Source organism: Quercus robur, chromosome 3 (genome assembly GCF_932294415.1).
Source record: "Quercus robur chromosome 3, dhQueRobu3.1, whole genome shotgun sequence".
Lineage (NCBI taxonomy): Eukaryota > Viridiplantae > Streptophyta > Magnoliopsida > Fagales > Fagaceae > Quercus > Quercus robur.
The window spans coordinates 34,360,391-34,383,136 of NC_065536.1; the positions used below are offsets into that span (position 1 = coordinate 34,360,391).

A 22,746-nucleotide genomic window follows, 5' to 3' on the forward strand; every position below is an offset into this window, starting at 1 on the left:
CACCCAGCCATTCAGATCAGCTCTCCACTTAGTAAAACCCAAGTTCTATCTAGCATCCTAAGCTAAAGCTGCCTTTGTGTTTGGAATAAGCTGGGCATTTGAAGAAAGCCCTCTCAAAGGAGGACCTATCACCACCTCATCAACTTCTCGGCTCTTTACATAACCTTCAAAGGTACTCATCACTTTGTTCCAATACAATTTCATACTTGGGGTTGCATACCCCTCACGATGCCTGCTCGGGACCAAAATCCTCTCTATTCTATTAGCCGAATATTCTAGGGCTGTACCATGCACTAATGGTTGCACTGCATCACTCAAAGCACAAACCATGGTGTTAATATCCGGAACATCCTGATCAAACCTGAATTGTCTCATGACCCTATGAGGGTTGTACTGTGTTAAGCCAAATCCGTCACCTCTCGGGTATGGGATAAATGAAGGCGATGTAATAAGCAGGAGATTGGGGATCTTCTTATTCTCATTCAGCCTAAACTCCTGGGATCCAGGTTTGGCACTCAGAAATGGGTTTGGACATTGAAACCCAACAGCAACATATGAGTAGGGCTTCCATGTAAAGTGGCCTCCATCATCTAGCAATGTAATGGAAGGGAGTTTCCACACTTTCAGCCCCATCGATTTCATCAATAAGGGTAAGCCATCTTCAAACCTAAGAAATTGAAGCTCACCATTAGGACTAGCAGGTCCGATCACCCAATTGCTTGCCTTTACATCACCAACATCTTTACCAACATCAGCATAATCCTTCGAATGCTCCCAGATGAAAGTTTGCAACAGTACAACATTGATACTAGACTCTATGATATGATAAGGAGATCCCTCAAGCTCATCACTATGCAACTTTTCTAGCTCAGAATATAAAGTGCCTAAACACAGGGTGCCTAAAGGCAATGTTGCACCCCTACACAACACTACAACTAAAGGAAATGTAAAAGGCTTCACAAACTGAACCGAGGCAGTATTAAATACACATTTACTCATCCATAAAGCTAAGAATACTGCTCTTCTGACATCATCATTCCTAAAATTTCTAAACTCAGAGATCCAGAAGGAAAACCGAGCTCTATTACCTCCTCAGGAAGTAGAGGTACCTCCAAATGTCTCCAACAACTTACCGGCAATCTCAGATTCTGCATCAGACAACTCCAATTCTAAAGGATTGACATCTCCCATGCTGGGCAGCAAGCATATCCTCTCCACATCTTCAAGTGTGACCGTGGTCTCACCCCAAGGGAAGAAAAAAGTGTGGGTATCAGTGTGCCAATGACGTACCATGAACCGAAGTGCCCTCACATCTCTATACATGTTCCACCCACAAGATAGGACCACAGCTTCAAATATTTAGGCATCCCTCAAAATTTGGCAAAATCCTTCATCAACAACTTCTTGCTCCACCCAGTCAGACCAACCACTAGTTGTGCCACAAGGGCACAAGAATTGAATAAGAGCCGGCAGGAACTCCTTTCGCTGAAACCGCAGGTCAAGTATACCAGTGGCAGCTGGGACCCATGCTGTCTCTGGATTGGGGGCTTCGCCTTTCAAGATCCATCTCTTTGGCACCCCAAGTGGACTAAACTCAAGGGCCCCAACCACTGGGAATAGAAGGGATGAACTGTACCAAGGGTCTTGTAACGGCAGCAAGGGCTCCCCTGGTCCAACCTCCACATCATCACTCCTAGCAGCTGCTGTAGCTATACCCCTAGCCGTGGCATTTTTTTCTGGCACAGTCACCCCAACAGTATTGACACCACTGGGACCTAGCGCTTCTTCTCCTTCAGCCATGACTTACAGAACCAGAGGTGCTTTTTCTCAAGAAAAAGAGAAAAGGAGCAGAAGAATACCCATGGCCACCATGGGAAGCAAGAAAAAATTATAGGTCTTCCTCTCACTTGGCCGAAATCATTAAGGAAAGAGAGAAGTGATGCAGTCTATTACTAAACCCTGGCCACTGCTCTCTCTCTCTCTCTCTCTCACTCTTGGATGAAGGCAATGGAAAAGAATAAGAAAAGGCCATATTTCTCTCTCTGTTTGGCCGAAAATCTCAGTCACTCTCTCTACCTTGTCTGAAACTGGTGTTACTCTCTCACCCTTGGCTGAAAATAGAAAATGAAAGAAGAAAAGATTCTCTCTCTATGTTTCTCACTCTATTTTTCGATCCAAGCAAAAAAAAAATAAAAGAAGGAATAGCCAAGGCCATCCCTTTACTAGTAAGCATGAAGGGTACAGATGACAAGACATGGAGAAGAGACCAGTATTTAATGCCATAAACCTGAGAAGTAACTGAAGACCCACCAAGTATTAAACGTTGGAAGCTACTGGACGTGGGAAAATTGCAGAAGCCCACTAATCATAATTGCCACCAGATTTCAAACTAGCACGTGTGACCAAAACAGAAACTGCTCACACATGACTCGAGGGGCTAAATGTTGAGTTACAAATTTTCGGGCATTGATTTTATTGGCCCACTCACAAAATACCACATGAGCCCACACATTATTTAAAACCTACATAAATATTTCCCATATATATTACTCAAATATTCTCCATATTATTGGGCCTTCACAAAATACTCCGTACCCAAGTCCATAAATTGCCATGGGCCCTCTCACAAATATTACCTATTATATCCCACATATCATCCAACTGAAATTCTCCACAAAATATGCTCATCACATTACTACCAAAATTAGGCCGCAAATTACACTATCCCCACACAAAGCCCAACATCATTTGGCTTGTGGGCAAAACTCAAAGAAAGCCCAAATTCCAAAAGTCCTACTACGATGTGGCTAATTCCAAAAGTCCCACTATGATGTGGCTAATTACAAAAGTCCCACTACGATGTGGCTAATTCCAAAGTCTCACTACGATGTGGTTAATTCCAAAAGTCCCATTACGATGTGGCAAATTCAAAGCCCGCTACGATGCGGCACTATTTACAAAAACTGCTATGATGCAACACTATTTACAAAGCCCGTTGCTACACAACAATACTTTACAAAATCTCAAAATCATTTTTACAAAGCCCAAATTATCATTTGGCATCTATTTTAACAAAGCCCAAATTCCTATTTGGCATCTATTTTCACAAAGCCCAAATTCTAATTTGGCACTATTTTACAAAGCCCAAATACTAATTTGGCACTATTTTATAAAGCCCAAATATTATCTTGGCAATTCTTTCATAAAGTCCAAATACTAATTTGGCAATTATCTTACACTATTTTTATAAAAGCCCAAATGCTAATTTGGCATCCATTTTACAAAACCTAAAACCATTCTAGCAATTATCTTACAAAGCCCAAAATGACATTTTGGCAAAAACAATTACTTTATACTCAAAGCCCAAATGTTAATTTGGTACTTATTTTTGCAAAGCCCAAATAATCTTTTGACAATTATTTCATGAAGCCCAAATGCTATTTTGTCGCATATTTACTAAATTCAAATATTATTTCAACATTTGTTAAATCCCCAACTCATGGGAAATACAAATTATTCATTTCTCAAAAGAATATCTCTTTGACAAAATTTTATGGGAACTATGTCTATTATTCCCATAATCAAACTATAAAGCCCATGAATATCACCCATGGCAAAACTACTCATTTTATAGGGTTAACAAAGACCAAGCAAGCTTATCAACAAAGCCCAGCTGGGTCAGACCAGCCCATAACAAATCTCAGCAATTGAAGAACACGTGAACTGGTCAGCCAAATCTCATCAATAAATAAACAGCTGGAGCCCCTTCCCATCAGTTCCCAACATGTCTAATCAGTCAGAAAACAGACATGTGTCCACCAGGGGATGAATCCTTCCTCCACAAGCTGAAATCCCATCATCTCTCAAGTGACATAAAGCTGAAAGTGATGTGACAAAAAGCTGGGAAAGCTTCAGCCAGCTGTTACTTCTTTCTCCTTCAGCTCATTTAGTCAAGAAAGAAAAGCTGCCATGACCAGACCAGTGAAGCTCCTAAAACGACACAAAATCAGCTCATTTTCATACTAAAAATATGTATTTTCTGGTTCATGAACCAAGCACATGAACCCCAAATGGGGAAACTTAAGGAAATGTGGTTTGGAAGGCACCGAAGGGGATCCCAACAGAGTTCTCAATAAGGGCTCCAAGGTTGACACCTGGCTTGGGGTGGTCTAATCTGCCCTAGGGAACTTTGATTCTAGTTACAGCATATCCAAGATCATTAGCCTAAAGCATGCTCTAATTCATCAGCCAAGGCTAATCAGTATTTAATGCTAAAGCCAAAAACCCAGCTGATTGTTACCCAAAACAGCAAGAACCTCCTAAAGTGAAGCTTACTACTCTTAGCTAAAAATCATAAAAATGATTCTCTAAGGATTTTCTGAAGATTGAGTTAGATTCAACAAAGATTATTTGCTAATCACCCCCTGAAAACCCTAATATAAATGGAGCTCTCCATTAATGCTTCAACAACCAACAACACACTAAGGCTTACACCAAAAAAGTTTCTACCTTAACCTCTTTGTTTAAGCTTTCTCTAAGCTCTGAAGAAGCCTCTAAGTTCTTAGTTTCAAGCATAGAAACTAAGTCTCCCAGCTTCTAACTCACAAATACTTTCTCATAGCTCTACTCATAAACACTTACTTGCCCCAGCATAATATTCCAGCAGTACTACTATACACTCTCACTCATTACTCATACTACTGACAAATGATTCTCTCTACTCACTACATATATTATATTCATGAGCATGCCATGGCACCATAATGATCTTGCTGCGCTAGTTGGGATCTCTCTCTCTCCCTTCATCTCACACTAAGTCTTTTCCATTATTTGTTATTATGGAACCTATGATATTTATCTATTCATTTACTATCAATGGTTATGATGTGACTGTCACTATAAAGTTTTTCCCTCATATTTTTGTATTAGAAGATTTCTCTCCAGAGTTAACGGATGATGAGTCTGAAAACATAGATGTTTCCTTTAGTCTGTAAAATAACTAATTTCATTTTACTTTACCGTTGGGCTATTTTCTGCAGGAGTACATTAACAGCTGGGCCCTTTTCTGTAGAAACATTTTTACTGTTGGGCTGTTTCTTGCAGAAATACTTTACTTCTAGATTATTTCTTACAGTATGTTTTTCAACCATGCTAACGTGTTCGCTGTAGGGATTGTTCCTGGGCCACTTTTGACAGTTCCAATCTATGCCCAAGGCATAAAATATAGTGGACTTCTTGAATCTTCATCGATAGCCTTTGGGCCGTGCATCAAGCCCATCGTCGAGTTTCGGTTTAGACCCTCCAACCCAACTTAAATCTTATTTGTCGAGAAGGAAACTTTTTCGCCCCCGACAAGTGCTAACAGGGAGAGGGTATTATTGTGAGTGGGAAAGAGTAAGAAGAGAGAGGAAGATGAGGAGGTATAGAATTGCAAAATTTTGCTTTGGGAGGAATTGGGGTTTTAGGAATTGTATCGTGAGCTAAGATTGGACGTGGGAGTGTTTGAACTGTGTTTGTAATCGTAAAGGAGATTTAAGTCTAGGTTTGATTTGGGATTTTGTAAGTGTTTGTGTATGTTTGGCTAGAAAGAAAATGCAAGAAAAGAAAAAAAAATTTTGATATTTTGAATTTTTGTGTTTTTTTGTTATATTTTTTCTGATTTATTTATTTTCAATTAAACTACTGATGTGGTAACTTCAAAAATAATAATAAATACTGATATGACATTTTAAATATCTATTAAAATTTTATAATATTAATTTACTCGCCATGCCAACTTCAAGTGTGTCAATTATACTTGCCATCTACCACATAAGCATTTTCTGTTAGTGAGTTAATGGTAGGGACCAAATTGACTGGAAGTTGAAAATAATAGGAATTAATTGACTATTGCAAAATTTTAGGGACCAAATTAACTGTGACCCCAAAATATTGGGACCAAAATAGTGTTTTTGCCAAAATAAAACTCTATTTGTGTTCCATGCAAAGTTTTCAATTTCATCATAAAGTTTTTACCATATGATGTGTCATCAATCACAAAAATGTAATTCAAACATCATTTATTAAGTTGTTGAAGTCATTTGTAAAGAAATTAAAACATTCATTACAAAATGTAACAATTTAGGCATTTTATTCATTTTGGATGTTTTGGGAGCCTTTTGTGCATTGTGGAGGTTTCAAAAGTATTATAGTCATTTTAAAGATACGCAAATATTTTGATGATTTTGGAGATCAGATTGGGATTTTGGACATATTTAACGTTTCTAGTGTATTTTAGTCATTTTGAAGTTTTCAAGTGTATTTAGTTATTTTGGATGCTTTGGGGGCATTCTTGCAATTTAGAGATATCATGGGCATTTTAGCCAATTTGAAAGGTCTAGGGTTATTTTTATAATTTTGGTGGTTCTTGGATATTTTGGTTATTTTGAAGGTTTAGAAATATTTTGGTCATTTTAGTAGTTCTTAGATTATTTTGGTAAATTTTTGGAAGGTTCAAGTATTTACTTATTTTAATGGATTCAAGGGTATTTTAATTAATTTGAAAGTTCTTACTACATGATTGACTCAATAAGTTTGAGCCTAAGGTGAAAACTTTAAAATGACATTTTTATATTTAAATATTACTTAAATGATATTCAGTTAATGTTTTATCAAGCAAATTATTTTTATTTAAAATTTATTATTACACTTTTGTAATTACTTTTTTTATTATATATTTAATCCACTTAATGGCTAATTGGATTGGATGTTATTAATTCGTAACTTTTTCTTCCTTTTTAGTGAAGGAAAAATGTGTGTTCCTATTACCTTCTCAATACCTGTCGATTTATCAAGACTTAAGAAGCTCAATACTTTTTTTTAGGCTATAAATGAATCAAGCCGATCATGAATAACTCGGGCTCATCTCGATAAAAATCTTGTTTATATTTATTTATTTTTATAAATAATCCAAGCTTGATCCTTAGTTTAAGGTTCATTTAATAAACAAGTCGAGCCTAAGCAAAAAACTTTATTCATGAACAAACTCGTGGGCGATAAGCTTGATACAAAATAATTCAAGTATAGACTCATTTACAAGTTTATATGTGTTAACTAAATATACTCACTACACATATCTTAATAATGACATGGCCAATATGGGATCTACTACTCATTACCTTAATTTTTTCCTTCCCTCTAAAATGACCAAGAACCACTTTAGAATTTAGTTACATTTAAAAATAAATTAATTAATTAAGTGCACTACAAATGATCCTTCCCCATCAATCATATAATGTAAAGTTATGAAACATGTAAGTACTTTCCCATTCATTATAGTTATAAACAAGTATTTTCTAGTTCTTTTCCATCTAACATGAATGTAAAAATTGCATTTTGAACAATTGTTGTAACTGTAGACAAGCATGAATGAATTAATTTAATTACACAATTTTTTAATTTGAATAATGGCTAATCATAGTTAAGATTAGACGTATGATAAAATGAGTATACTATTTAAAAAGAAAAAAAAAACATTTTAAAGATTTAAGCATTTGATAATGTAATTCTTTTTAGATCTCAAGCTCAAAAACTTAACTTGAGCTCAAGATTAAGCTTGATATTAAGCTTGAGCTTGGCTTTCTCACGAGTCAAGCCAAGCCAAGCTCAAGTTTTTTGGCTTTTGCATGAGCTCAAACTCAAACATTATTTTTAGGCTTGTCACAAGTTTGAGATTTTGATTTTTCCTTATGAGCCAAGCTTGAACATGCACCACTCGATAAAGTTTGGCTCGTTTATAGCCCTACCTATCTCAATACCTCTCAATCTATCGAGCTTGCAACGTTTTAATCCTAGTGGGTATTGGTTTGTAGGTTTTTGTAAATCTAAAAAGAATAGGAGAGCTCATTTAAAAGACCCATTAAGGTCCTACTTAAATAAGTTGGTAGAGATAGAAAACGCTAACCCTAATACTTCATAAGGTTTTCTTATTGAAACTCTAGCCTCCATCTTTTGAACCTATGAGATTAAAAAACAGAAGAAAGAGATCTTGTTACGACTCTTGTGCGCCTTTGGGTTCCATACCAAGTAAAATCTTTGGCACCAACAATTTAAGATCTTATTGGTGTTTTTGTATGAAACTGTTGCAAATCAACTACAACAATCAAAAAGATTACTATGAAGTTAGTTACATAGTGGGATTTGTGCAAAGAAGTTAGACACGGATTGGAGATTCGTGCAAAGGAGAAGGCTTCTACAAGATTAAGTCCAACTGAGGATTAGAGCAAAGGTTCTACAGTAGGTATGTACTATAGTAGAACCTTTACTCCAATCCCCAATTGGACTTGATCTTGTAGAAGTCGTCTCTTGTACACAAATCTCCAATTAGTGTTTAACTTTTTTGCACAAATCCCACTACGTAACTAGCTCCACAGCAACTTTTTTTATTGTTGTAGTTGATTTGCAACAACTTCACACAGAAACACTAATAAGATTTTTAATAATTTTTGGTGCCAAAGAATTTACTTGGTACAAAACCCAAAGGCACACAAGAGTCGCAACAAGATCTTTTTCTTCTATTTTTTGAAATCACAAGTTCAAAAGGTGGAGGTTAGGGTTTCAATAAGAAAACCCTATGAAGCATTAAGGCTATGTTTTTCCATATCCACCACTTTATTTAAATTGGAGCTTAATGGGCCTTTAAATGAGCTATTCTATTCGTAAATACAAGTAAAGTATGTTTTGTCTTAAGATATGCCAATTGCTTAAAAATATAACCCTAACAAAAATACATTAGATTACCTAATTAAATTCGAACATATTATATTATTTTATAATGTTATTTTTTCCAAAGACAATTAAATTCTATGCATCTATGTTTTTTAATTTAATTACGGAACTTAATGTATTTAAAACTAAGGAAGTTTTAGGTATATTTTTTTTAAGAGAAATTCTATGTTCACAACATTTTTATAATGCTTTTTACAACAAATCCTAAGTGACAGGACTTTACTAGTTGTTATTGATGGACAAATTAAAAAAAAAATAAAAACAAAATAAAAAACAAATTTTAGTAGTGGGTTCAAATTAGAATTGGTAACAACTTACCACCTATAATTTGTTATGAAAATGTTGAGAACATAGAACTTCACATTTTATTTAATTGAGTTTAAATTTCTTTTCTATATTTAAACTTTCTATTTGAATCTTTGACATGTTATATTTTCTTTAAAAGGTAAAATAGATAGCTACATACAAAAACACAATCCAATATATATCTATATTTATAAACTTCCATAATTATATCCAATTTCATATATTCGGCGAGAAGTGCCATGTACATAACATTTTTATAACACTTTCACAACAAATATTCATAGGTAGTAAGTTATTATTTATTTATTTTTATTTTTTTGAAATAGTAAGTTGTTATTGATTATAATTTAAATCAAACACTAAAATTACTTTTTTGCCCACTAATAATAAGCCGTAACAACCTGTCATTTATGATTTGTTGTGAAAGTGTTATAAAAATATTTTGGACATAGCATTGCTCTATTTAGACACAAAACAAAACAAATAAAAAAATATTTTTGTTGGTCAGCAGTAATTTTAACATTTTCTTATTTCTTTTGGCTGTGAGTAGCCCTCGTAGGGAAACTTGACAGCAAAACTCTCATTCCCACAAGGTGGGTTCCTAGGACGAGGATGGGCGAGCATTGTGCTTCACCAAGAGAACTCTGGAGATTTCTACGGGTAAGACATCCTGAATCCCTATAAAAGCTTCCATATGCTTGTGTATGTCAAATGAAAATGATTTCTTTCTCAGAAAAAGCCATGCCTAAAATTCTTAGTTTTCTTCTTTGTCTCTCTTTCACTATAACTTCCTTTGTCATTTGTATAGATGAGAAAGAAAAAGTCTTAAAAATTAGTACTGATGCAGCCACCCCAACTGGCAGTGACTTCACTTATATATGTGATCCTGCCAGATATGCCAAACTCAAACTGGACATGAAAAGTTTCGCCTTTTGTGACTCGAAGCTTCCCTACAATGTTAGGGCCAAAGATTTGGTGGATCAAATGACACTAGCTGAAAAGATAGCACAGCTAGGAAACAATGCTGATGGAGTGGCTAGATTAGGGCTGCCAAAGTACGAGTGGTGGTCTGAGGCGCTGCATGGTCTGTCCAATGTTGGTCCAGGAACCGTCTTTGATAATCTAGTTCCTCATGCAACCAGCTTTCCCACTGTCATACTCACAGCAGCTTCATTCAACGAGAAAAGCTGGAGAGAAATTGGTCAGGTGAATGTCTCTTATCTTATATATAGTGTACATAATGCTGCTATTTAAAAATAAAATAAAATAAAAACACCATGATATATAACACTCATTCCATATGAATATGTTTACTTTATGTGAAGAGTGTGTTATATATCATGGTTACACATAATACCACCATCGGAAAGAGAATGTGGATAACAAGGCTAACAATCTCCTTGTGAAGATCATAAAGACTACTAATTAATTAATTAAGCTATAATTTGTATCATTTTCTCCAACGGTTTTGCATTTCTGGTTTATTAGAGAACAAAAGACACAATACAGCTCATGTCTTATTATTTGTGTCCTATTTAATTCTTCACCAATCATGGTATGCCATGTGTTTGATTTTTTTTCCTTTTTTTTCATTTTAATCCTTGGTTATTTTATAGAAAAATCAAAATACATGACAAGTTGTGATTGGTGGAGGATAAAGTGAAATACAAAAGGGAGACAGAGGCACTTCATAATTCGAAGTGAAAAGGAAAACATGAAAAGAGTTCTTTTACTTTTTTATACATAGGTTTTGTTTGGGATAAACTTATATTAGGTAATTTATTTTATTATTTAGCTTATTTTTGCTACTATTCATGGGTCCCTTTTCACTTTTTTGATATTATTCATGGGTCTTACTATCCTATTTCAGCTAGCTTTTAGCTTTATCTATAGTACTTTCAGCAAAAAGTTTTCAGTTTCAGCTAAATAAATTGTTCCCAAATGGATCCATAACATCAATTCTAGCTTCTTCTTTGTTTTTTATAATCTAGTTTAGAAATCTTAATACCTAAACCCCACCTCGAGGCTTGAACTAATGAGCATATGGATATCGCACACAAGCCCCTCATGGCAAAAGGAGGTACCACTTTGCCCAACATGGGCAATGGTAACAATTAAATAGGATAATGACACTAGTTACCGTGAGTGAAATAAGTTTGAAAAATATTTTAGCATGAGGGGTATAACACTTTTTTATTGGTGCATAAGTTTGATTGTGTACACATATTGAAACAAATTTGCCACCAATTTTTAGGTTGTTTCAACAGAAGCACGAGCAATGTACAATCTTGGGCGATCTGGATTAACATTTTGGAGCCCAACCATCAACGTTGCAAGAGATCCTAGATGGGGAAGAATCACTGAGACACCTGGTGAAGATCCTTTCATTGTTGGCACATATGCGTCTAATTACGTGAGAGGTTTACAAGATGTTGCAGGGACAGAGCACTATAAAGATTTGAATACTAGACCACTCAAAGTTGCTGCATGTTGCAAGCACTTTGCTGCATATGACGTTGACAATTGGCATGGAGTTGATCGCTACCATTTTGATGCTAGGGTGGGGTAACTTAAATTCATCACTTAGAAGTTGTCACATGTGACACAAAAGTTGTGTCTAGATTTACTCATTCTCTAAAGTACTACAAATTAAAAATGATATGGGATTTAACATATAAATATATTAATGTCCTTGCAGGTGACAGAGCAAGATTTGGAAGAGTCATTCCTGCGGCCATTTGAAATGTGTGTTAAAGATGGTGATGCTAGCAGTGTTATGTGTTCTTATAACCGTGTTAATGGAATACCATCTTGTGCTGATCCAAAGCTTTTGAGAGAGACCCTTAGACAAGAATGGAATCTTCATGGGTACAATAATATTTAAAACCCCATTATTAGACCTTGATTATTTTTTGTAAAAGACTGATCGCAAATATTATGTTCTTTAATCCAGCTATATAGTTGCTGATTGTGATTCCGTCGAAGTAATGGTAACGGGTCACAAATTTCTTAACGACTCAAATGAGGACGCCGTTGCACAAACACTAAAAGCAGGTTAATAGTTAGTCATATAAATTTTGATTTTGATTATGAATTATACCAACATGTAAATTATGTTCGATGTAGGATTGGATTTGGACTGCGGAGCCTATTACCCCAAGTACCTCGGAAATGCAGTGAACCAAGGGAAGGTTGGAGAGTCAAATATAGACGAGGCACTACAAAACCTTTATATTGTGCTTTTGAGAGCAGGGTACTTTGATGGACTGCCTGCATACAAAGCTCTTGGTAAAAACGACATATGCACCAACAGAAGCATTGAGTTAGCCACTCAAGTAGCAAGAGAAGGAATTACTCTTCTGAAAAATGATGGACCAACTTTGCCTTTAAACACTGCCACGTTCAAAACTCTAGCAGTTGTTGGACCACATGCCAATTCTACCGTTGCTATGATTGGAAATTATGCATTTGACCCAAGAAATCCTGGTAGTCCATGCCGATACACCTCTCCTATTGATGGCTTTTCAACATATGGAAAAGTGAACTACGCAGCGGGATGTGGCGACGTTAAATGCAGGGATGCTAGCTTAATACCCCCAGCTGTGGAAGCTGCAAAGACAGCTGATGCCACTATTATTGTGACAGGGTTAGATTTATCAATTGAGGCAGAGGGCTTAGACAGGTTGGATCTCCTCCTTCCAGGAAAACAAACTGACCTTATCAACCAAGTTGCCGCTGCTGCAAAGGGCCCGGTTATTCTTGTACTCATGACTGCAGGAGGTGTCGATATCTCTTTCGCTAAGACTAACCCCAAAATTAAAGCCATTCTTTGGGTTGGATATCCTGGAGCGGAAGGCGGTCGTGCCATTGCAGATGTTGTTTTTGGGCAATACAATCCAGGTAAACAAACATTCTACAATAATTATGTAAGGTTTTTGAAAAATATAGAGCAAAAAAAGAGTATAGAGAGAAGAGAGAATACAAGGATTGTATGGTTTAACCTAAAGGACTACGTACACAGGAGAAGGCCTTCACAATTACATCTTCACTATAATCTCAAATCATCAGTTAAAATGAACCCTAAGCAGTGTTTAAATAAGGATCAGGAGGTAGGGTTAGGTATACATAGGTTTGCAATATACACAAATATATTATCTCTAACTAATTAATAATAAGCCAATGCATGCATAACTAATCTTCTTCAATTAATTTTTACACCATCCCATTAGATTAATCATGTCAAGTCGTTCTTTCTTTTTTAATCCTTTCAAATTTAATTTGTTATGACTAATCAATTAAGCATAATTATGTCTATATATGATAGCTCTATGATTATATATTGTTATTCACGTATTATTTCACATTATACATGCAATCATTAACAACACTCACACATATAAATATAAATTATGTTGCAGCTGGAAGATTGCCCATCACGTGGTATCAAGCCGATTATATTAACAAGCTACCCCTAACATCCATGCAATTTAGGCCAGATGATAGCCAAGGCTACCCGGGACGAACATACAAATTCTTCAATGGCCCCACAGTCTTCCCTTTTGGTTTTGGTCTCAGCTACACAAAATTCAATTACACCTTAAATGCCACAGTGCCTTCACTGTCCGCAAAATTGCAGAGATTGACACACTGCCATGATCTAAATTATATGGCTAACAAGACCAAGCCTACTTGCCCAGCAATTTTAGTAAGCGACTTGCAATGCGGCGAGTATATTGAGTTAACTCTTGTAGTCCAGAATGTGGGTGGAAAAGTTGGGAGTGAAGTTGTCTTGGTTTACTCCAACCCCCCAGATGGTATTACTGGTACTTTTCTTAAGCAGTTGATTGGTTTCCAGAGGGTTTACATAGCGGCTGGTGCGAGCCAAGAAGTTAAGTTTGTGTTCAATGGTTGCAAGAGCTTGGGCATTGTAGACAACGCTGGTAATAATATTTTGCCTTTCGGTGGGCACACCATTATAGTTGGAGATGGTGTAGCTTCTTTTCCGGTTCAAGTCACATTTCATAATTAGGGCCAACCTATTTTTTTTTTGTTTTTTTGAGAATATTAAAGCAATCCTAAAGAGGGGAATGCTTGTCATAAAAATGCTTGATTTTTTGAGGGTATTTTTTTTTCTTTTAACATTTTGTAATAAAGCTCATGATTTTTTGTAAACATATATTTTAACAAAGTTTATGATTTTTTTGTAAAAATTTGATTGGTATTAATGATGCTGTCCCTTTAAATTCATTGTTCATTCCATACGGGCTATGCATTATTCAAAAGGAAAAATATGTGTTGACACTTCTTTACCTCCACTATTTTACATCAATATCAATTCTAATGTAGGAATGTCCATGTTTCAACACATGAAATTAGATGTAAAAAAACCAATGTAAAAAATATATATTATAAGAATATAAATCCTTATTCAAAATTTTCATGGGTTTTGTCATTTGTGCGCGATGCAAAAAAAAAAAAAAAAAAAAAAAAGTGTTAAAAGCTAATACATGCATACAAGACAAAATACAATCCAGATAGCAAGAGCAAACTTCTTTTCTCTCTCCAGTTAGCCTTTTGTTTATTTCTTGTTACTCATGTTGTAGTTATTACATATAAATTGTTACACACAGATTTATACACATCTTATTTTTGAACTGAAATTGTGATTTGAATTCATGAATTTAAACTTGGAAATCATAACCTTAAGTCATAATTTCAATTCAAAAATAAGAAATATGTAAAATTGTGTAATAGTTTATGTGCAAAAAGTATTATCCTTTGGTTATTGACTCCACCAATCGTTAAGCCAGTTGATTATAGTCAAATGATGGCTCTAGGACTCCAACAAATACAAAGTTGCTATTACAACCTATTTTTAATATCTCAATTCTCCTGCAATGTTCCTTGTGCATCTTTTGTGCATAAAAATACCCTTAACTCAAAGAAGTGAAAATATGGGCGTGTGCTAGTCCTAAAAGCTACTAGGGTACGTAAGGACTAATCTAACTATCTAACCCAATCTATCTAATATAATATATAATTACAAAAGCCTCTACCAAGGAAAAATATACCATGCATCTAATGTATAATATACCTCCAACCAAGGCTCTATCATTTGTTAATTTTGAAGAATTCACAACTTGACTCATGGCAATTTTCTTGATCTATTTGATATAACATGGACAAATTATGCAATATGCATGGCTGACAATTATTTTTACTGTTAATCTATCCGACGTGTTAATAATAAATGAAAAAAAAAAATGCTCTTAATTGTGCACTATTAATTTTGTTCTAACACCTTTTGTTGCACTGGTCTCCTTTCTATGTTCCAAACAACATCATTTGATGCAGGGACGTAGCTAGCTTTGGACTTGGGGGGCGATGGCCCCCCTCAATATTTTTAAAAAAAAATTATACACACACACATATATATATATATATATATATGAGTATGTGTACTAATTTTAGCAATTTTATTCTATAAAATTACTTTTTTTCCCTTAAACAATATCATTGATTTTTTTAAGAGTGGTGCTATACTCATATACTTTTTTTACAACATTTTTACAAACTATTTTGTTAGCAAATTCGTATTAGTTCGCAAATAAACCCACAACTCACATCATTTTTTTACTTACTAATAACCACTTATTACATCAATAATTAAAAAAAAAAAAAAAAAAGTTTGTAGTACTAGTATTTTCCTCATTTTAGTAACTATAAAAAAATTTATAGATCTAAAATCTAAAACAAAATATACAAGCCCTAAAAAATAGCTTAACAACAAAAATTACCAATAGTAAAACTTAAAAATAATTAAGTTCAATTAACCAATTTTATTTAAAATAAACAACACTGCCATTTAAAAATTTCTAAACAAAAATAATTTTGTTCTTACCAAAAAAAAAAAAAAATCTTAGTAGCTAAATAGTAACAGAGTCAAAGGTTGAAACCGCTACACATGGCTAACAATAAAGTCGCCCCCTTTAACTCAAAACTCTGGCTCCGTCATTGATTTGATGCACAGCTTCTACAACTTTTCATCTTCTCCTGCACATCCTCCTCCTTTTCCATCTTCCTTCATTAATCTAGCTTATCGTTACTCTCTCTCTCTCTTAACTAGATGCCTTTTTGTATGGCATCCCTCACTGCCTCTATACTGCCTTCAATCTTCTCTACGTTAACGCCACACGAATGAAATTCCACATCCAATCAAACCCAATATTCATTCCCTCATTCCCAAAGCAAAGTCCCATCATTTGAAACGTGGAGAAAACAAAATTCTGTCCCATCATTTTAGAAATGAGTTGTTTACCGCTATCAAAGCAAAGCACAACGAAACCTACCATCTAGGTAGAAAATGTAGCCTTACAAAAGTCCTGGTATACCATATATCGGAACATGAAGTGGTGTACCAACCTAAAGTCAATATTAAAAAATAAAAAAATAAAGATAGCATTTGTTTACTAATTGAATTTTACCACCACAATTATCTAGAGATTATTTTGAACAGCTTCCCACTCATCATAAATTCATAGTAGTTGACATCCCATTGATTGGAGTCTTCAAAGACTATGGCTGAGCATGGTGGATGATCATTCAGTACTTGTGTCAGCTTCGTCCATCCATGCGCTTCTACTTCCCAATCCCAAGATAAGTAACAATTCTCTTATGCCCCCTGTAAAAGGTAGACTTGATGGGCTTCCTATGGCATTGAAGAAGAGAAGTAACCTTTGGGTTATGTCCCTGTGTATGATGCCCACAATAACTGCAAAGCACAGTAAAAATCCTGAAAGTTGTCAATTGATAACAAATCAATGTTGAGTTTCCCTTATCCCCTCAATTTTCATCTCCTGAATATGATATTCATCTTTATCATCCCTCTGCTAATGATAATTAAGTCTAATTTATGCCCAGGACATGAATGGAGTGAAGACATTAGCTTCAAAGTCCCAATATATATAATTCAATAGTTGAGGTACCCTAGATGATATCGTTTATGCTATAATGTAGTATTTTATATGCTTTGATCACATAAAAGGTGCATCCAACGTAGGTTTTTAAAATAAATAAATAAATAAGTGATGGAATTCAGTGTGCATGCTACGTGCAATGTGACTTATTAAAAGCCAAAAAAAAAAAAAAAATACTTAATGTGTGTCAAAAGGAACTTTGGGGTTTTTTATTTTTTATTTTTGAAATGCAAATAATGGAAAAATATGAGAGAGAGAGAGAGAGAATGATAAGGCTAGGACCAAAAAAATATACATATTTGCAAATATACAAAATAATAGCTTTAGTATTCATATTTTGGTGCTAGCCTCATCTTCTCCTCACTATATTAGAGTGTAGAAAAGGAAAATTTGTGACCCACACAAATTGCCACGTCATACCATCAAGTCCATGTAATACGCTCAAAGCGGTCAATTACATACAAGATGTTACTTGCTAATTAGTGTGTCCCACTATCAATATTCATAGGTCAATGGAAATATTCCAAGTGTCATTGAATAGAAATTATTAAAAAAAAAAAAAAAACAGCAAATCATATGTCAACACATGTTGATACTTTAATTTAAAGTCACATAAGTAATCTAAATAAATGTTGCCATGTGTTATTTTAAATTGAGACATTTTGGCTATTCAAATGACACCATGTGTCCCTTGAAGAACAAGACTTAAATCCCTCCACTTAAATTATGACACATGTCACCATCAGAGTCGTTCCTGTGCCATTAAACATTCTCAAGACTCCTATAAATAGAAGCTCTCATGAGTCTCGTAGGAGCACATTCGAAAGTCTTGAAACTCTATAGAATATTCGAAGAACATTCATCCCTCAAAGCCCTGGAGTTCTTTTGGAAACAAGCTCCAACGCCTCTGAGCCTCTAAGAATTTCAACTTTTGAAACACTATCAAATTAAGCTCCAAAACCCTAAAGAACTTCTACATCTAGATCTTCAAATACAAAGAACATTTGAAGAAATTTTTTTGAAGTCATCCTTTAAAGTCTTAGAGTTCTAATTGAATCAAGCTCGAAGCCCTCAAAAAACTACAAAAGACTCCGAATTAGTGAAACTCTACAAATTCAAGCCTCAAAGAACTTTCATTCCAAATCTTCAAAGACTATGAGCATTCTAAGAATACATAAAGTCTGCGAAGAACGGAAATTCTCTAATTAGCAATTGCACATCTAGAGATTCATTGCAATCTCGTTCTAAAGATCGTTCAATCAACTTTTCAACCAAAGTAGAATATTTTGTGTTCGAATCAAGATTGCACTGGCACAATACTTGAAACATATACCTTTTCATGGAGATCAAATCAAATGATTATTATATTGCAATATAGTCTAGTTACAGAGAATTGTAACCATTCATTCAGCAATATAAAAATACATTTATGAAACTATTTTTAATTGTTTGATTTCCAAACTTAAAATTTTGTATTTACATAAAGTTCACAAATATATAACATCATTGAACAAACGTGTAAACTTCAAATTGGGATAAATGGAAAATTTTGACATCAAAAAAAAAAAAAAAAAAAAAAAAAACCTCTTAGCACTAATTGTTCTAGTGTTCTTGAACCAATACAGGGAACTTCCAAAATTTAACAAATACCACTTTTAGATTTTTATTTTTATGTTTTTGTTATGTTTTTAACGGTGGAAGTGAGAGGTGGGTTATGGAAGACTAACAAATGTGAACGCACGAGTCTAACCACAAGTGGGTTTACTATAATTTACCTTTTATATTATATTATTTTAAGATAAAAATACTTATTGGTCCCTCTTAGTTTTGTTCCCTTACATTTTGTTAGCGCACTGGCACCGCCTTGCAATTGCAGGTTGCATGGTCCGCTCTCTCTTTTCTTTAGGAGCTATCACGTAGTTTAGGTCCAAGAACCAAAGTGGAGGTCTATGTATCAAAAACTAGGTCTGGAGTTAAGGTACAGGAATGAGAAGATGATAGGTACCTAATCCCACCTGGCCTATGAGCCGGCCTCTACTAATGTCTATGTCACATTTAAGTAAGAAAATTATCAACTATGCCTAACATTCTTGGAAATTATTGTGTACTCACGGAGTACCATAAATGCATACTCTCTCCTCTCACATAAATAGTGGATCCCACTAATTAAATTCATGGTGGAACCTACAATTCATGTGAGAGGAGGGACTACGCATTTATGGTACTCTAGGAGTACTTAATAATTTTCCCAACGTTCTAATCATGCATTAATTACACTAAAGAAAACACATAGTGCAAATATCTCATCACATCATGACATAAAAGGAAACAAATTCAAATAAAAGCGATTAACTTAAATCAAGTCAAATCAATTCTTAACAGCCTAATTAATCAGTAATAAAATCAAACAAATCAATTCATGCATTAAAAGCAAGACATCCTATTCTAAACATGCCAAATATATTATGGAGAAGTCAATTAGAACAAATCATGGTTAGCAATTAAGAAATATCTTCTAACCTATTGAAGTCAAACAAAATAACTACACATAAAATATATCAAAGAATCAAATTAAACAATTAAAGCAACAATTAAAACACATATTCAACATTTTATGGGTCAAGATGCGTACGCATAGAAGAGGTTACGTATGCAGGTTTGCAAGCTTGTGTACATACCTTTTTAACTATGCGTGTGCATCTTGATATAGAAACACAATTACAAAATCATATTCCACATTCAAATTAGCACATATTCTAATATATAAAGTCAGCCATTTATTGAGAACAAAATAAAACATGAAAATCAAAAGTAAGAAATCAAAATCTACTCCTAAACAGGAGTTATATATATCTAAAATTTACTCAAGAGCCACAAAACACAAAATAAAGCATGTTAATCAATTCATATATCTAATTATGGTCATTCAACTCTCAACTTATAATAAAATACAACACATCGAATTAAAAAAAGGGAGAAATCAAATAGTAATCTTAAACATGAATAGAATCCAAAGTTACATAAGAAAAACAAAACATAAACAAAGCACGCTCATATTCATTCAAGCAAGATAATATTCATTAAGAGAGATTTGTCTTGCTTGAGGATCACAAGTTCAAAGCATATAACCGGCCCTTCACTACCTACACAAAAAAAAAAAAAAAAAAAAAAAAAAAAATCGAATGAGATTCAAAGGGATTAAAGGATTCAATAGCACTTGGATATTCACAACTCAAAATAAAAGATGTTCTTGAAAAGCTCTTTTGAAAAATAATTTCTTTTTGAAAATAACCCTTTAAGGTAGGTTTTACAGATTGAAATTTTGGATGTGAAGATTTTTCTTAAGAATACAAGATTTTGATGGAGAACATAAGAAAATAATCTCTCTCTAATGGTATTTCATAAAGGTTTTGAAAAATGAATTAGTTTAAGGAATGAAAACTAGCTTCTGCACTAAGACCAATAAAGATAGGTTTTAAGGAACTAAAAAGCGTGCATAGTGAAGAGAAGAAGGTTTTAAGAAGAGTGGTGGTAAAAAATACTCTCTCTCTAGCATCCCTTGGATTGAAAGCATAAAGGTGTATTTATAGGTTGAAACTAGGGTTTTAGGAGTCTTTTCGAGGGTTCTAGACATGGAATTTTGTGACTAGGAAATCAAGCTAAGTACGCAAGTTGAAGCTTGTGTATGCAAGTTCACTTAGAACCTTACTTTCTTGACAACATAGATGCCCCAAATTCAAAGAGTCATAACTCACTCATTTTAAATCCAAATTATGCAAAATTTGTGTTCAAATTGAATCTCAAGATGTCTAATTTTCAATGCAATGTCACAAATTAAAGTTTTATATTATGGTTCAAAATTTATGGACAAAATAGTGAGCAAATGTCATTTTTCAACATCATTTTCAAAAGCAATTTTAAGTGGTTTTGAGTTGTGATTACTTCCGAACTATCAAAATAACTTCAATTACCCTTGGTTGACATATGTTAAGCTCATAATTGGGGCCAGGGACTAAAGGTAATTAACAGTATAAAATGAGGTGTCTACACAATTTAAAACTTTCAATTTACATTCACCCATTCATCTCCTTTATATATTTTTGTTATACTCTTAACCCGTTTATATTAATAATAATAAATAAATAAATAAAAACACAACAACAACAGTGAATAGACACTCAAATTTTACTGCCTCCCCCAAATCAAGTAATGCCAAAACTTTATTCCTCCCTTCACTGTTCAATTAAACCACCTGTAGACACCTCATTTTGTACCCATTTAATAAACGTTAGTCCTCAATCCAAATGATGAGCTTTACATGTCTATAAAAGGTAATTGAAGTTATTTTGATAGTTTGGAGGTAATCACAACTCAAAAGTGCTCAAATTGCTTTGAAAACAATGCTAAAAAATGACATTTGCTCACTATTTTGACCATAACTTTTGATCCACAACAAAGTTATGACCGTTTGAATTTGGGCCAATATAACCTTATGCGTCCAAACTCAAATGCTAGCTAGAGAGACTCTTTTTCACTAAAACTCATCCAAGAACACTCTCATCTTTGAATCTTTTGCACTAATAGACACCAAGCACATTTTTGGTTCTTCAAAACCTCTCTTTATTACTCATTAGGGCAGAAACTATTGATCTCATTCTAAAACAAGTTTTTTAAACATTCTTTCTAAAGCTTTTTCAAGGATATCTTTTTATTTTGAGTTGTGATTACCTATAAACTATTGAATCCTTTGATTCCCTTGATTATCATTGAATCTTGTTGTGTAGGCACTAAGGGGCCGATTAAATATCAACCAAGTTGTGTTCCATAAGCAAGGTGAGTCTCTCTTCATGGCTCTTCCTTAATTTAGATTTTTATAACTTGTATTCTTGTTGTTCTTTATTGATTTATATGTTATACATGTTTAGAAATATGATTTGATTTGTTGTGTTTCACCATATTTTGATTGGAGAGTTGAATGATTGGATATATTGATAAGCATGTTTTGATGTGTTAAGTATTGCTTTTGTTTTTTGTTAGATCCAATGAATGTTTAGGAATAGATTTTATTTCATTTATCTTTGATATCTTTGTTGTTAACTTAGGTTGTTTAGTTTTGTATTAGAAGTACGCTAGGGTTTGTTAAATTGTTGTTTTGTTGTTGTTCTGAAACTGTCTTTTGGCATGTATGAGTGCACGTGTTTCATAAACCAAACATCGTACTATTACATTTCGATAATGTGCATCATATTAAGGTCACATTAAAAACATAACACCATCAAGCCTTGCCTTATTCAAACTATTTGGCATCTTACTCACAATTTTCATCTACACCTACTGTCCACCCACCTAAAATATACAGACCAAATTGACAAATAAAAACAATAGTAATGCTACGAATATAAACAATTTGACAATCATTTTTACACCAAATGAGTTGGCAAGTTTTTACTGATTCTCACCTAAGTCCACCATCACTTTTTACTACCACGAACAATCTGCCACAACAATAGGTGTTAAATTTTTTAGATCTCTAGACTTTAAGTAAAAATCTAAATAGAACTAATATTTATTTTTGCCTTCATATTAGATATTGGATCATACGCATTATACTTTGAAGATCGTTTGGTTCACTGTGATGTGCTTATGATATGCCATTAATATGATGCTCATTACCTTAATGTCACATACTCACGTTAAA

The 22,746-nt window shown here is 34.1% G+C and overlaps 1 protein-coding gene across 1 annotated transcript; it reads left to right on the forward strand.

Annotated features, from left to right (window-relative positions):
• The first annotated feature begins 9,877 nt into the window (after positions 1-9,877).
• Positions 9,878-14,101, forward strand: LOC126719559 (beta-xylosidase/alpha-L-arabinofuranosidase 1-like). The gene is made up of 6 exons (XM_050422092.1): positions 9,878-10,278; positions 11,327-11,632; positions 11,771-11,940; positions 12,026-12,126; positions 12,199-12,972; positions 13,491-14,101. The coding sequence occupies exons 1-6, from the start codon at positions 9,988-9,990 to the stop codon at positions 14,099-14,101; spliced, it is 2,253 nt and encodes a 750-aa protein (XP_050278049.1). The 5' UTR covers positions 9,878-9,987.
• The last annotated feature ends 8,645 nt before the right edge of the window (positions 14,102-22,746 follow it).

Excerpts from the sequence above, each read along its gene's own strand:
- LOC126719559 (XM_050422092.1), top strand. The coding sequence starts at position 9,988 with ATGAAAAGTTTCGCCTTTTGTGACTCGAAGCTTCCCTACAATGTTAGG. Across the intron at positions 11,941-12,025 it reads CAAGAATGGAATCTTCATGG|CTATATAGTTGCTGATTGTG; the intron begins GTACAATAATAT and ends TCTTTAATCCAG. Across the intron at positions 12,973-13,490 it reads TTTTGGGCAATACAATCCAG|CTGGAAGATTGCCCATCACG; the intron begins GTAAACAAACAT and ends ATTATGTTGCAG.